Below are 11,962 nucleotides of genomic sequence, written 5' to 3'. Positions count from 1 at the left end.
ATATATATATATATATAGATTACTTTAAAAGTTATCTTAGTATAGAGTTGCCGCATTAGGAAAGAAGTTTGCTCCGAAGAGATGCTATCGTTGACGTACGGATACTACATGTATTGAGTTCATCTCTTATATTCAGTCTTAATGCTTTAATAGAGGGATCATTTGCATTCACTAGGCCTCTCTTTTGAGCATCAAGAACATCACGTTGAAGAGCGAGAAGAGACAAGACATGTGAATTCAATTCTTCTTCCACTGACATCAAACATCCTTGTAAGAGCATCAACTTGGCAGTGTTTGGACTTGTTCCATCATTGATAACTGCTCTTTCCTCTATTTTCAAATTCTTTTCTGTACTGTTTAAAAGGTCCACAATCACTGGACTGTCATTTATAGTTTTGGAGGTAATACCAGAAGAATCATCAGCAGTAGCATAACATATAGGTGTTCCCATCTCAGAAGAATCATTATGTTTTTCCTTCTCACATCCATTATCTGTAATACTATCTTTATTGACATTTTCTTTCATCTTTGGAGTCTGTTGATTTGAAGCTAATTTATACTGAAATGAGGGTAATGATGTCAAGACACTATCCTCATTATCACGTAATGGAGTCTTTCGCGGAGAAGTAAATCGTAACCGAATAGGCGTCTTTTTGCTACTTTGGCGGCCTGGAGTAAAAGAAACAACATAGGGTGGTTCTTCACTTATCTTTGACGTCTTGTTCAGTTTTCGATCTTGTTCTTTCTCTTTCTCTTTTTGTTGTTGTTGTTGTTTTACTTGCTCCTCGTGTTGCTTTTTATTCACAGGTGAACTCGTTAGCCTTCTTGCTAGCGAATGTGAAAGAGACCTTGGTGTTCTGGTGGGCTTTGAAATAGTCTCTACACTAGTTGAAGTAGGAGCAGCAGCTTTAATATCACTAACACCATGCTTGATATCAGACAATCGCTGACGCAGACGGTTCGTCACCATATTGAGATGCTCCACTTCTGTCCATAGTGTTTGATCTAAAAGTGATATGGAAGACTTCATAGATACTTTAATCAAATCATCATTATTGTCAGCATCATGATGATTATTAACACTACCAACACCAGCAGCCTTAGTAGAAAAAGAAGAAGATCCTGTACTAACATTACCCAATGGACGACCACGAGAAGAAGAGGAACTCGAAAAAGTAACTCCGGTAACTGCTGTCGATTGAGAATTGGAAGTCGAGGTTTGTGATTTTCGCATTCTCACAGGAGTAGTCTTCATTACTGTTGTGCGTCGTTGATTAGGTGATACTGACGATAATGATGTTATTGAAACTCCTCCTGTACGTCCTATATGAGGCTCTGTAGTGATATATTTTCGTTGTCCATTCATATGAACTCACACGTACTTGTCTATCTAGATCTAAATATATATATATGTCTCTCTTTCTTTTTATTTTTTTCTCTTTTTTCGGATAATGTCTTGGTATGTATATATATGGGTGTGTGTGTGTGTGTATACAGTCACGTTGTACAACACAACATACCTTTAAAAATAAATAAATAAATACAAAAGAAAATAAAAGAGTTCTGATCATTATAACGACGTTACAAACAAGAGAAATAAAAGATTCACAGAAAATTAAATACACACATGTACAAGCACGAGAGAGGGTGGAGAGAGAGAGAGTGTGTGTGTGTGTGTCTGTGTGTATATATAAGTGTATGTGTGAGTGGGAATCAACATATCTTAATCGAAATGTAATTAAATTCATTTTCTTCAGAAGAAAAAAAAAAAGATCATTTACTCTTCTTAATTTTTCCTCCCTTTTCTTTTTTTGCCATTATATCCTTACGCTTTTTCGCCTTTTGCGTCACCTGTTCTTCTGCACGTTCAATAAGTTTTAACTCTGCCTGTTTCGCACCTAGTGCCTGTGCACTTGTTCGGAATCCACCCTTTCCACCAGCTGTACCCATATCCTTGTCAACTAGCAACAAGAGACGTTTCTTTAGTAACTTGATGGCCTTTTCCTTTGCCTTGTTCTCATTATCCGCTTCATCATCAATCATGTCATCCACCTCAATATCTGCTTGGTTACTCATACGACGTGCCCAATTATTCTGAGCCCGTGATTTATCAATTTCCTTTTGTAGTTTGTCAATCTGTAAAGCCATTTTCACATGAGGGTGTAATTGATGTACAATAGTGGGTTGGAGGGCGAATACTTCCATCTCACCTGCATGGCGACCAAGAGAATCCATAAGTTTTGTATAGGAGACGTGTTCCTGTGCATTTACCATTAACAATGAAAGACCAGTACCACCACAACGGGCTGTACGACCGCAGCGGTGAATATACGCATCTGTGGAACGTGGAACTTGAAAGTGAATAACATACTTTAATCCTTCTACATCTAAACCTCGAGAAGCGATATCTGTGGCAACTAATACTCGTTTTTCACCTTTTCTGAACTTATCAATATATTTTAAACGTTGTCGTTGTTGAAGTGAGGCATGTAATCCAGCTACAGGGATTCCCAGTACCTCCAATAACTTCACTAAACGACGAAGCATGGAAATAGCATTGACGAACACAATAGCTCGTTCACGGTACATTTTAAGGAAATAATACAAATATAAATCTTTACTATCTCCAGGACAACGTAAATATGTTTCTTGTATCTTTGCAGCAACATCTGCCTTGGGTGAGATAGTAAACACATGAGCATTCGTTGGTTTAATCTCTAACTGTTGTAGTACCGTCATCATAGTATCAGCATTAGAAGTACGTATAACAGTCTTTTTTGCTCTCATATCTTTACGTTCATAATTTGTCTGCAATGATAATGTTGCACTTGTAACAAAGGTAACCACACGTTGATAATCTGGTGGACTTGGAGGCATTGGAATTGGACGTGGATCATCTTTTTTATAACGTCTTTGTTTATCTTTTTCTTCCAATTCAATACTATCTGTTTTTGCCTTTTCTTCAGCTTTAGACTTTTTAGAAAAGGGAACAAATTTTTGCTTTTCCTCATCCCATTCACCAGCCTCCACTTCAAAATCACCAGTTTCTGCTCCCTCCTCACGCTCCTGTACAAAACCTGCTGGTAACACCTCACAATGAATACGCTCGAGAAGATTTTTAAGTTCTTCAAAACGTCCAGATTGAAGAAGTTTATCCGCTTCATCGAGAACGACATAAGAAAGACGACGACTAATACTGTGTCCAAGATAACAACCCTCATTCTTTTGAACCAGTTCCCAAAGTCTACCAGGTGTGCAAATAAGTATATGTGGATGACGGTTTAATACACGCTGCTGCTTCTCTGGGGCCATTCCACCAACCACACAACCAACCACAACATGAGGGGCATGTTGTGTTAACTGAAGAAAAGCTTCATTTATTTGAAGAGCTAATTCACGGGTAGGTGAAACAATAAGTGCTTGCATTAGTCGGTCTTTAGGTACTTTATTAGTTTTAGTAGTAGATGTGGTTTTTTCATCACTCTTTTCATTCTCATCACGTACTCTTTTTCTACTATTCTTTTCACTCTTCGGATCTCCCTTTTTAACACCAGTTTTTTTATTCTTCTTTCCTGTCTTGCCATCCACTGCTGATTTTTCCTCCTCCTCTTGAGGTTGTTTATCATCATCTCCGACTTCTTTTTCTTCTTCTTTTTTCTCCTCCTTCTCTTCCTTCTTGGTTTCTTCCTTTTCATCATTATTGACTTCAAGGATAGTCGCACTTTCGCTAGCCAGTGTTGTTGTCAGAATATGATTCAGAATGGGAAGAGCAAAGGCAAGGGTTTTTCCACTTCCCGTTTCAGCTGCGATAACCACATCCTTCTGAGCTAAACCACGTTGCTTTCTACGACTCTTCGCTGAGGTACCAATTACAGTTGTTTCTGTCCCATTCTTATCTTTGAGGAGTACATTGGGTAGTACTTCTTCTTGCACTGGTGTGGGATGTGTGAATCGCATAGATTTCAAGGCTTTTAATAACAAAGGATGTAATCCCACTCGTTCCCAGAAAAGATATGGACTACCATGATGGCGATACTGATTCTTGCTTGTAGTAGAACCAATATTCTTTCCCTTATTTAATTCATCCTCTTCCACTTTAATCGCTGGGATAGCAAGCGGGTGGTCATCTGGCAATGGTCCATCTGGTAAAGCCATCTTGGCCGGCTTATTATTATTATTCTTATTGTTATTGTTATTCTTATTATTAGGATTACCATTGTTGCCTTTACCGCTTTCACTCTGCGGCTGCACGACTGGGCAGAGGAGGAGATCTGTGAGACTCCGCGGGTCTAACGCCACTTCTCGGGTGGGGGCGGCGGATCCCTGCGAAATGTCCGCCACGAGTTCCTCCAGCGCCCGTGAGCCGCTCTCAACATTATCGAAGCGATTATACCGCCGCTGCCCAACACGCATGCGTTTCCGCAATTCCGCGGAGACTTTGTGTCGGCCCTTCATATCATTTTGGCGAATGCGCTGCTTGAAGGTTTTCTTCTTCAGCGACATCTTCACCAACTTCTGTGAAACTTTAGATATGAGAAAAAAGAGGAAATGGGGGGGATATGTAAAGTGGAGAGAATGAAATGCGGTAACAATAGAGTGAATCTCTGCAAAGCAGCAGTAGAATAAAAACAAGAATAAGAAAAAAGAAAAAAAAAACACACATCAGATCACGATTAAAAAAAAAAAAAAAAAAAAACACCATATTAGCAATAAGGAATAGAAATACAATAAAATAATATATATATATATATATATATATGAGATTACAACATTTGTTTTTTTTTTGTTTTTGGCTTCTCCCACAATCACGTACGCACACTTGTACTTTTTTTTTTTTTTCTTCTTCGTTAGAGTACTCTCTGAAGTTCTGTCATTAATATGATGAAACTGCAGGGGGAAGAAAAAACCCTACGGTTCCCGTAACAAGGAAGAAGAACATATACAAAGATAATTTCTCTTTCTTTTAAAGGGTCCACCAAACAAATAAAAAGAAAATAATAGAAGAGTAAAAAAAAAAAAAAAAATCAAAAAATAAAAAATCAGAAATCAAAACCAGAAAGAATACAATAAAAAAGAAAAAAAAAACTTCCGATAATGATATTAGTAACTTGCAACCAATACGATAAATAACTCCCATATAGTAGAGACTACATATATATCCTCTATTTTAAGGGAATTAACAAGGTATGGTACTGAGAAAGGAATACGTTAGAAAAAAAAAAAAAAAAACATAGGTCTCTCATCGATTCCCAATTCGACATTCTCGTTGAAGAAGTTCACATAACTCATTTTTTGAGTTAAGATAACGTTCAACTTGTGCCAACTGTTTCTTTAAATCTGAAATTTCCCTCTCGTAGCGACAACGCTGTTGAAACCACTCTTCTTCTGCGATTGACTGCTTCTCCTTAAGTGAGAGATACGCCTCCTTTAATCGTGAGGGAGTCATATCCACTAAAATATTATTATTATTATACCCACCAAATTCATTATCACCACCATTTCTGTTATCATTCTTATAAAACTGGTTTCTCATCATGTCACTACTACTAGAAGGAGTAACAGTTATAGCATTTTGCATTGATAATTCACAGATCCCTTGTTGTTGTTGTTGCTGTCGTCTTCGTGGGCCATGAGCGCGTTCCCATGCAAGTGTTACAGTGAGTAAATCAATAACACTCAAATCATCTCTCTTTTCCTTCTCTAAGTATTGCAATTCAAGCAGTAGCTGACGGCAACGTGGGCAGTCCAAAACCGATGGTGTTTCCTCCCTTCTTGAAAACACAGCAAGTGGCCAATCTCGGTTAATATTATTATTATTATTGTCATTTACGGTGGTCTGGGTGGGACATTCCATAGATAAATACTTATCACGCAGACGGCGCAGCAGATCCTCCCTTTTCACTGTCATTACCACCTTTTTAGAACTTTGTTTGGTTTTTGAACTTTCCGCAAGTATGAGTTCAGGTGAGGTGAAGAGGCAGTGACAACGCAGATTACACTCCGTCAACCGAGGGAAAGATATTGGAATTCACAAAAACAATAAATAAATAAATAAATAAAACGTTGGCGAAATGAGACGCTAAGAGAGCATACACGTCTTTACACCTCGACCCCAAGATACTCATAGTCATTACACAAAAGTAGCAGAAATTAATAAAAAAATAAAAATAAATAGACGTTCACGTAACTGTGATACAACCGTGAAACGTACGCAGATATATATATATATATAGGTGCACGAAAAAAAAAAAAAAAATTCACCCTTCTTAACTTTTTCTTTTTTTTTTTGGTTTAACTATTCTAACGATATGACTTGAGGGTTACTTCGGGCCCTCTTTGTTTTTTTATTATTATTTATGCTCTTTGACATTCGTTAATTGGTTCATAAATAAGAATGGAAATATGCAAAAACATGAATATCGTACTTGTTGGTTGTTGTTGTTGTTTTCTTTCTAGTATTATTATTATTATTATTATTTTCTTGTAATCATTTCATTCCTTTTCCTAAACGTTAATATCAAAAAAAAAAAAATCATTTATGAGAGTTCTTTACCAACCAATCAACAACCTCATTGATATTTATCTGGCGTAGAGCGGAAATTGGAATAACCAACCATGGATTCTCGTGAATAGCCTGCAAGTTAAGAAACTGTACACATTCCTCCTTACTCATATGCGGCTCCAGATCAATCTTGTTTAGACAGACCAATAAAGGAAGTCCATGTAGTGCCTTATCCTCTAGTAATTTATGCAATTCACGCTTTGCAAGTTCTGTGCGCTGGAAATCACTGGAATCAACACAGTAAATAATACAATCACAACCTTGTGTATAGCGGCCCCACTCACTGCGAAAACGTTCCTGACCACCGAGATCCCATACTTTAAACTGAACGCCTTGTTTACGCAGCATCTTCACATTAAGGCCTACAGTTGGGAATGTCTCAATAGGATGACCCACAGAAAGTACATTTAACAATGTTGTCTTTCCACTGTTCTCCAGACCAACAAGACACATCTCAAGTTTCCTTTCACCTGAGAAAAGGTCCTTGAGCTTAGCCATAAGATTACCCATTTTTATTTCTCAAAAGAGAGACCTCTCTTTTTGCCGTTACTCTCCACACTTGCGGCAAAAGAAAAAAAAAAAAAAACAGAAAACGAAAAAAAAGATATAAAAACAAGAGGAAGTAGAGAAAAAAAATAAAAAAATAATTAAATAATAATAACAACAATAATAATAAAATACATGCAATAAGAACACATTTTAAAGACAAATAAAAAAAAAAAAAAAGCTAAATAACAAAAAAAAGAAATAGTAAAAAAGGAAACAACTTAACAATATACTCACACACTCACTTCCCATTAACCTCCACTCACACAAACAGCAATGAGAAGAACAACGAAAAAAAAAAAAACCAAAACAAAGCTGAATGTGCGATTCCCTCATGTCTCCATAATAACAAAAACAACAATAATCAATGAAAAATTTAAGGAGATCAATGATAATAACTAGTTTCGACGTCTTTCCGTACCATTAGAGGAAAGTGTTTCTGTGCTCGCCCCTGCCGCATATAAGACTCGGTATACACCATTACGATCATAAAAACCACTAAAATCCATCCATGTAAGAAGTGGAATGAGTTGGGGATAATCAGCGCCGACGGGTGATGCGAGTTCTGAAAGTGCTTTTAAGAATTTCTCCTCAATACTACGCAATGTTGTGTGAACTTGTGCTGTTGAGAGACGGGACATCACATCGCGTCTTCCTAATTCACAAAAACTGCGAGAAATCTCTAAAATGCGAGAGAGACTACGAAATCGATGGGCACTCGCAAGCACAAGGCCGAGTTCAACGCCTTGGAAAAAGTCCTGCAAGGCACTTGTAACCGCAAAGACACTATCAGCCTGTCCAATACGTCCAATCATACGGCCCCATAATGGTTCCACTACAAAATGAGCTGCGTAGAATTGAAATTGACGAATAAATTGAATTAATTGGTGTTTAATACTGTAAGCCTGTGATGGGTAATGAAAATCGGGTTCATCCCCTTCTCGCCATGCGGTAGTGAGACTACGCTCACAGGTCTTTAGCCATGTGAAGAGACGAAATATAACGTTAAAACGTTGGAGAATAAGAGGGTCAAGAACCATAGTAAGTGGCCATTTAAGATCGGCTTCTAATTGTAATAGTTCAATACAACGATGTGTTTCTACACGCATTCCACTTTTTCTTCCACAAGAACCACGTGGAGCAGACTCATCTGTTTGTTGATCAAAAGAACCATTTACATATTGCTCAATAGAAGTATCAGAAAAACTACATCCAATAGAAGTATGATATGGATCTGTTCCACAACATCTAGCTATAGCTGCTTGAAGTAGTACACGAACGGAATGGACCTTTACCTGAACAGGAGACTTAACGAGAAGTTCCTCTGCACTATCCAGAAAGTCAACCAACCAATCTCCACGTTGCTGAAGAAAATAACTTTTTAAAGATGATAAATGTCCAAGTAAATCTACTTGTGGTCCAAGAAATAATTGTAATACTTCACCACTAGCAATTTCATATGATTCTTCAATCATACGCTGAAGTTTATCAGCACCAGTCCAAACAAGTAAATTTTCAGCCACATTTCCAAATGCAGGAAGTGTACCATTATATTCACGTAATAAACAACAATACTTTCCAGCGTAAAAAACCATTTTTGCAATTTTTGAATTTGAAAGAAGAAAATTTGGAATCATATTTTTATTCATTGAGAAACGTCTTTCAAACGCAGCGGCATCCTCTACTGATGCTTCACCATAATCATCAGTTCCACCAGAAGAAGGAAAAATACGAGTTACCACACTTTTAATACTACTAGTTGTTATTGCTGTGGTAGTAATAGTAGCGGTAGTAGTAGTTGTAGCTGTTGTTGCATTAGTGGGTGGACGTGATTCTGAGATAAAAAATTCTCCATACGGATCTTCTAATAATCCTTCATGCATCCATCTATGTAAAACACGTAAATATGGTGCGGATGCCCGACGAAGTAATAATAATAGTAATTCATCATCTTCTCTACTACCAGAATATTTTTCTGCCTGTTCGTGAATATGATTAAGGAGTCGCCAACCCACCATAGAAAGAGTTCCTTCTTCTTCTAATATCGCATCTGTTGGTAATACCTGCCGTAGACGTACAATGTGATGTCCTGCACGTAATACTTCAGAGACAACTCCCATAAGTGGCATCGCTTTATTTTGTGCCCATCGCTGTAAATTGGCAATTTCATGTGCAAAGCTTGTACATACTTCCGACACCACTTCCCCAAGGGCCATGGCCACAAGACTCTTCCCCATATATTCGGCTCTTTCTACTTTTCGAAGGGCAATAAAGGCATCGGCTACAGGAAGAATAGTTTTGCATAAACTACGCATAGAGACAGGTACATAACGGGAGACAACAAAACCATCTCGTGAAGCTTGCAAGAGTGAACCACCATGTCCAACAATAGCGGCTAATACTTCTGTTGTCACTACACGATCCTGAATTTCTTCAGGTACATCTTCTAATTTTGTAGAGTCAGAAAACTGAATATGCGATGTGTTGAGGTTCACAGACTCACTATTAATATTACTAGTAGTAGTAGTAGTAGATTTAGATTTAGATTTAGATGTGATTCCTGTAGATGATCCTGTCATTACTGCAGTATCGTCGAGAGCCGATGATGAACTCCCACTATTTCCACTTCGTTTCATCCATTCTGTTTCTAATATGGCTATACTAATAGGGTCTGTAAAGCCTGCGGCAATAATAACCGCACGTCTATCGGATGCATGCTGCACGTGTTGAAAAGAAACGCCTTTAGACTCTAAAGTAGTCACAAATTTTGCCCACAAATGATTGGTCATAACTTATGATGTTTGTAATTTACTTTTTCTTGTTCTTTTTTTTTTTTTCTTCGTTCTACTCTTTTCCTCTTCCTTTTTTTTCTCTTCCTCCTTCTCTTTTCCCGCTACTGTTATTTATCAGATTGAAGCGATCGGGATAAATTGACCTCAAAGAAACGCAAACACACGTACGTGAAAAGAGAAGAAGAAGAAAAAAAGAAAAAAGAGAGAAAGAGTGTGTGTGTACAGGGGAATAGAGAAATAAATATAGGTCTAGAGTCAGATGGACTCAAACACTTTTTTTTTTCCTTTTTTTTTTTTTTTACTTCTTTCGTTATGTTTGTGCGCTCACTAAAGTAGAAAAGTGAAAGGCAACTAAATAAATTCCAAAAGAAAAAAAGTAATATATGTGAATGAGAAATGTGAATACAACCAATTCAACCACAGGTTCCCATAAGGAAAGTGAACATGAGAGAGAGAGAGAGAGAGAGAAAAAAAAAAAAAAAGGCCGTCGTCCCTTCAAAAAAAGGGGAAAAAAAAAAGAATAGAACTTCTGTGACAGAAGAAAAAAGGGGAATATTCATCTGCGATAATATGTAAAGAAACAAAAAAAAAAAAGAATAGAAAAGGGAAGAAAGACTACAAGAAAAAAGAGGAAAAGAAGGACTTCTCTTTGGATTGAGTCTGGTCAACATCACTTGCAGCCCGATGGCATACATCACGCCATACCATTTCATCAGAACGCAAAAGTAAAATTACATCACGTAATGTAATTAACTCCGATGAGACATCTTCTTCCTTTTGCTGTTCTTCTTTCTCTAATGATTGCTGCGTTTCTGTTTTATTCTCTTTGCCTTCATCCTCTGTAGAACTACTATCCTTCATCTCACCAGCAACTGCTGGTTTGAAGCCATGCAGTCCCCAGTAGTCTATCGCCTCTTTTGGCACCATTCGCTCGCTAACTTTACCCAAATCAATATCATTTATCATATGTGTCCATATCACTACAGACTCTTCACCAAGATAACCCAAGAGTCGAAACGCCATTCGTGGATACAGTAGAAAAAGTATCATAAATATTGTAAAATGTATGGATTGAAGAAAAAGTACCGCAACTCGCTCAATGTATGTTATTTCTGATACACACATAAGAAAATGAGAGTGAGAAGCGTGTGATTCGGCTTGTGCCAATAGTCCTCGAACTTCATCTGCATATCCTCCTTTTCCTGTTATACTAACCGGTGATTTCTTTTTAAACATCATGCGAAGATACATGACTAGAGCTCCAGAAAATGGGGCTACAGGTGCAATCGTTTTTAACATCGTGGCACGATGAAGATAACGTTCTCGAAAGAGTTTATCAGAACACCAACGCAGAAGTTTCACAAGGTAAATACAACAATAATCATTCAAACGTTCAGGAGGGAAATGTGTTAATTGTTCTCTCTCTAATGCGTTTATATCGGCTAAGGTTGATATTGGAGACGCAAATGTAAATCGTGAGGATGAACCCATAAAGTTAATATATAGAGAACTCTTATGAGACTCATCCTTAGACGTATTTGCAGAAGATTGTTTTGTCTCTCTCTCCTTGGAATCATTCTTGTTATTACTCTCACTGCTGTTATTATTGCTGTTGCTGCTATTACCACTACTACTACTACTACTACTACTACTTTGACGTGTAGAGATCAACAAAGCCACGGCAGGAGAACGTCTCAAACAAGATGCGGCTGCAACTGTTCGTGCAACGAAAATACGTTGCATCATCAATTTAATCTTTTCTTTTCTCTTTCTTTCTCTATCTCTCTTAAATAAATGAAATTACAAATAAGAAATGAAGATAGTAGCTAAACTATATATATATATATATATATATATATATATTTGTGTTGTGTGTGTGTGTGTGGGTGTTTGTATATGGTGTTTATTATACTTTTGTATTTCCCTAAGCAAAAATCAAAATAAAAAAATATGTGAAAGAAAGAAAACAATAAAAAAAAAACAATAGTAGTACTCTTATGCACTCAAGAAAATTAAACAGGATTTCCAGTTAATCCAAACAAACAACACGTACAGAGTAATT

The 11,962-nt window shown here is 37.2% G+C and overlaps 6 protein-coding genes across 6 annotated transcripts; all 6 read right to left on the bottom strand.

Annotated features, from left to right (window-relative positions):
• Positions 1 to 55: 55 nt before the first annotated feature.
• Positions 56 to 1,366, bottom strand: TM35_000081750 (uncharacterized protein; the record flags this gene model as incomplete). The annotated part of the gene is made up of 1 exon (XM_029024040.1): positions 56 to 1,366. The coding sequence occupies one exon, from the start codon at positions 1,364 to 1,366 to the stop codon at positions 56 to 58; it is 1,311 nt and encodes a 436-aa protein (XP_028884443.1).
• Positions 1,367 to 1,773: 407 nt separating this feature from the next.
• Positions 1,774 to 4,503, bottom strand: TM35_000081740 (ATP-dependent RNA helicase; the record flags this gene model as incomplete). The annotated part of the gene is made up of 1 exon (XM_029024039.1): positions 1,774 to 4,503. One exon carries the CDS (start codon positions 4,501 to 4,503, stop codon positions 1,774 to 1,776), a length of 2,730 nt encoding a protein of 909 aa, XP_028884442.1.
• Positions 4,504 to 5,239: 736 nt separating this feature from the next.
• Positions 5,240 to 5,908, bottom strand: TM35_000081730 (uncharacterized protein; the record flags this gene model as incomplete). The annotated part of the gene is made up of 1 exon (XM_029024038.1): positions 5,240 to 5,908. One exon carries the CDS (start codon positions 5,906 to 5,908, stop codon positions 5,240 to 5,242), a length of 669 nt encoding a protein of 222 aa, XP_028884441.1.
• Positions 5,909 to 6,532: 624 nt separating this feature from the next.
• Positions 6,533 to 7,072, bottom strand: TM35_000081720 (ADP-ribosylation factor-like protein; the record flags this gene model as incomplete). The annotated part of the gene is made up of 1 exon (XM_029024037.1): positions 6,533 to 7,072. The coding sequence occupies one exon, from the start codon at positions 7,070 to 7,072 to the stop codon at positions 6,533 to 6,535; it is 540 nt and encodes a 179-aa protein (XP_028884440.1).
• Positions 7,073 to 7,506: 434 nt separating this feature from the next.
• TM35_000081710 (gamma-tubulin complex subunit) lies at positions 7,507 to 9,897 on the bottom strand (the record flags this gene model as incomplete). The annotated part of the gene is made up of 1 exon (XM_029024036.1): positions 7,507 to 9,897. The coding sequence occupies one exon, from the start codon at positions 9,895 to 9,897 to the stop codon at positions 7,507 to 7,509; it is 2,391 nt and encodes a 796-aa protein (XP_028884439.1).
• Positions 9,898 to 10,515: 618 nt separating this feature from the next.
• TM35_000081700 (GTPase activating protein of Rab-like GTPase) lies at positions 10,516 to 11,643 on the bottom strand (the record flags this gene model as incomplete). Its single annotated transcript, XM_029024035.1, has 1 exon — positions 10,516 to 11,643. One exon carries the CDS (start codon positions 11,641 to 11,643, stop codon positions 10,516 to 10,518), a length of 1,128 nt encoding a protein of 375 aa, XP_028884438.1.
• Positions 11,644 to 11,962: the final 319 nt, after the last annotated feature.

Source organism: Trypanosoma theileri (genome assembly GCF_002087225.1).
Source record: "Trypanosoma theileri isolate Edinburgh chromosome Unknown TM35_Tth_8_V1, whole genome shotgun sequence".
NCBI classification, from domain to species: Eukaryota; Euglenozoa; class Kinetoplastea; order Trypanosomatida; family Trypanosomatidae; genus Trypanosoma; species Trypanosoma theileri.
This window is presented reverse-complemented; position numbering and strand designations above follow the sequence as displayed.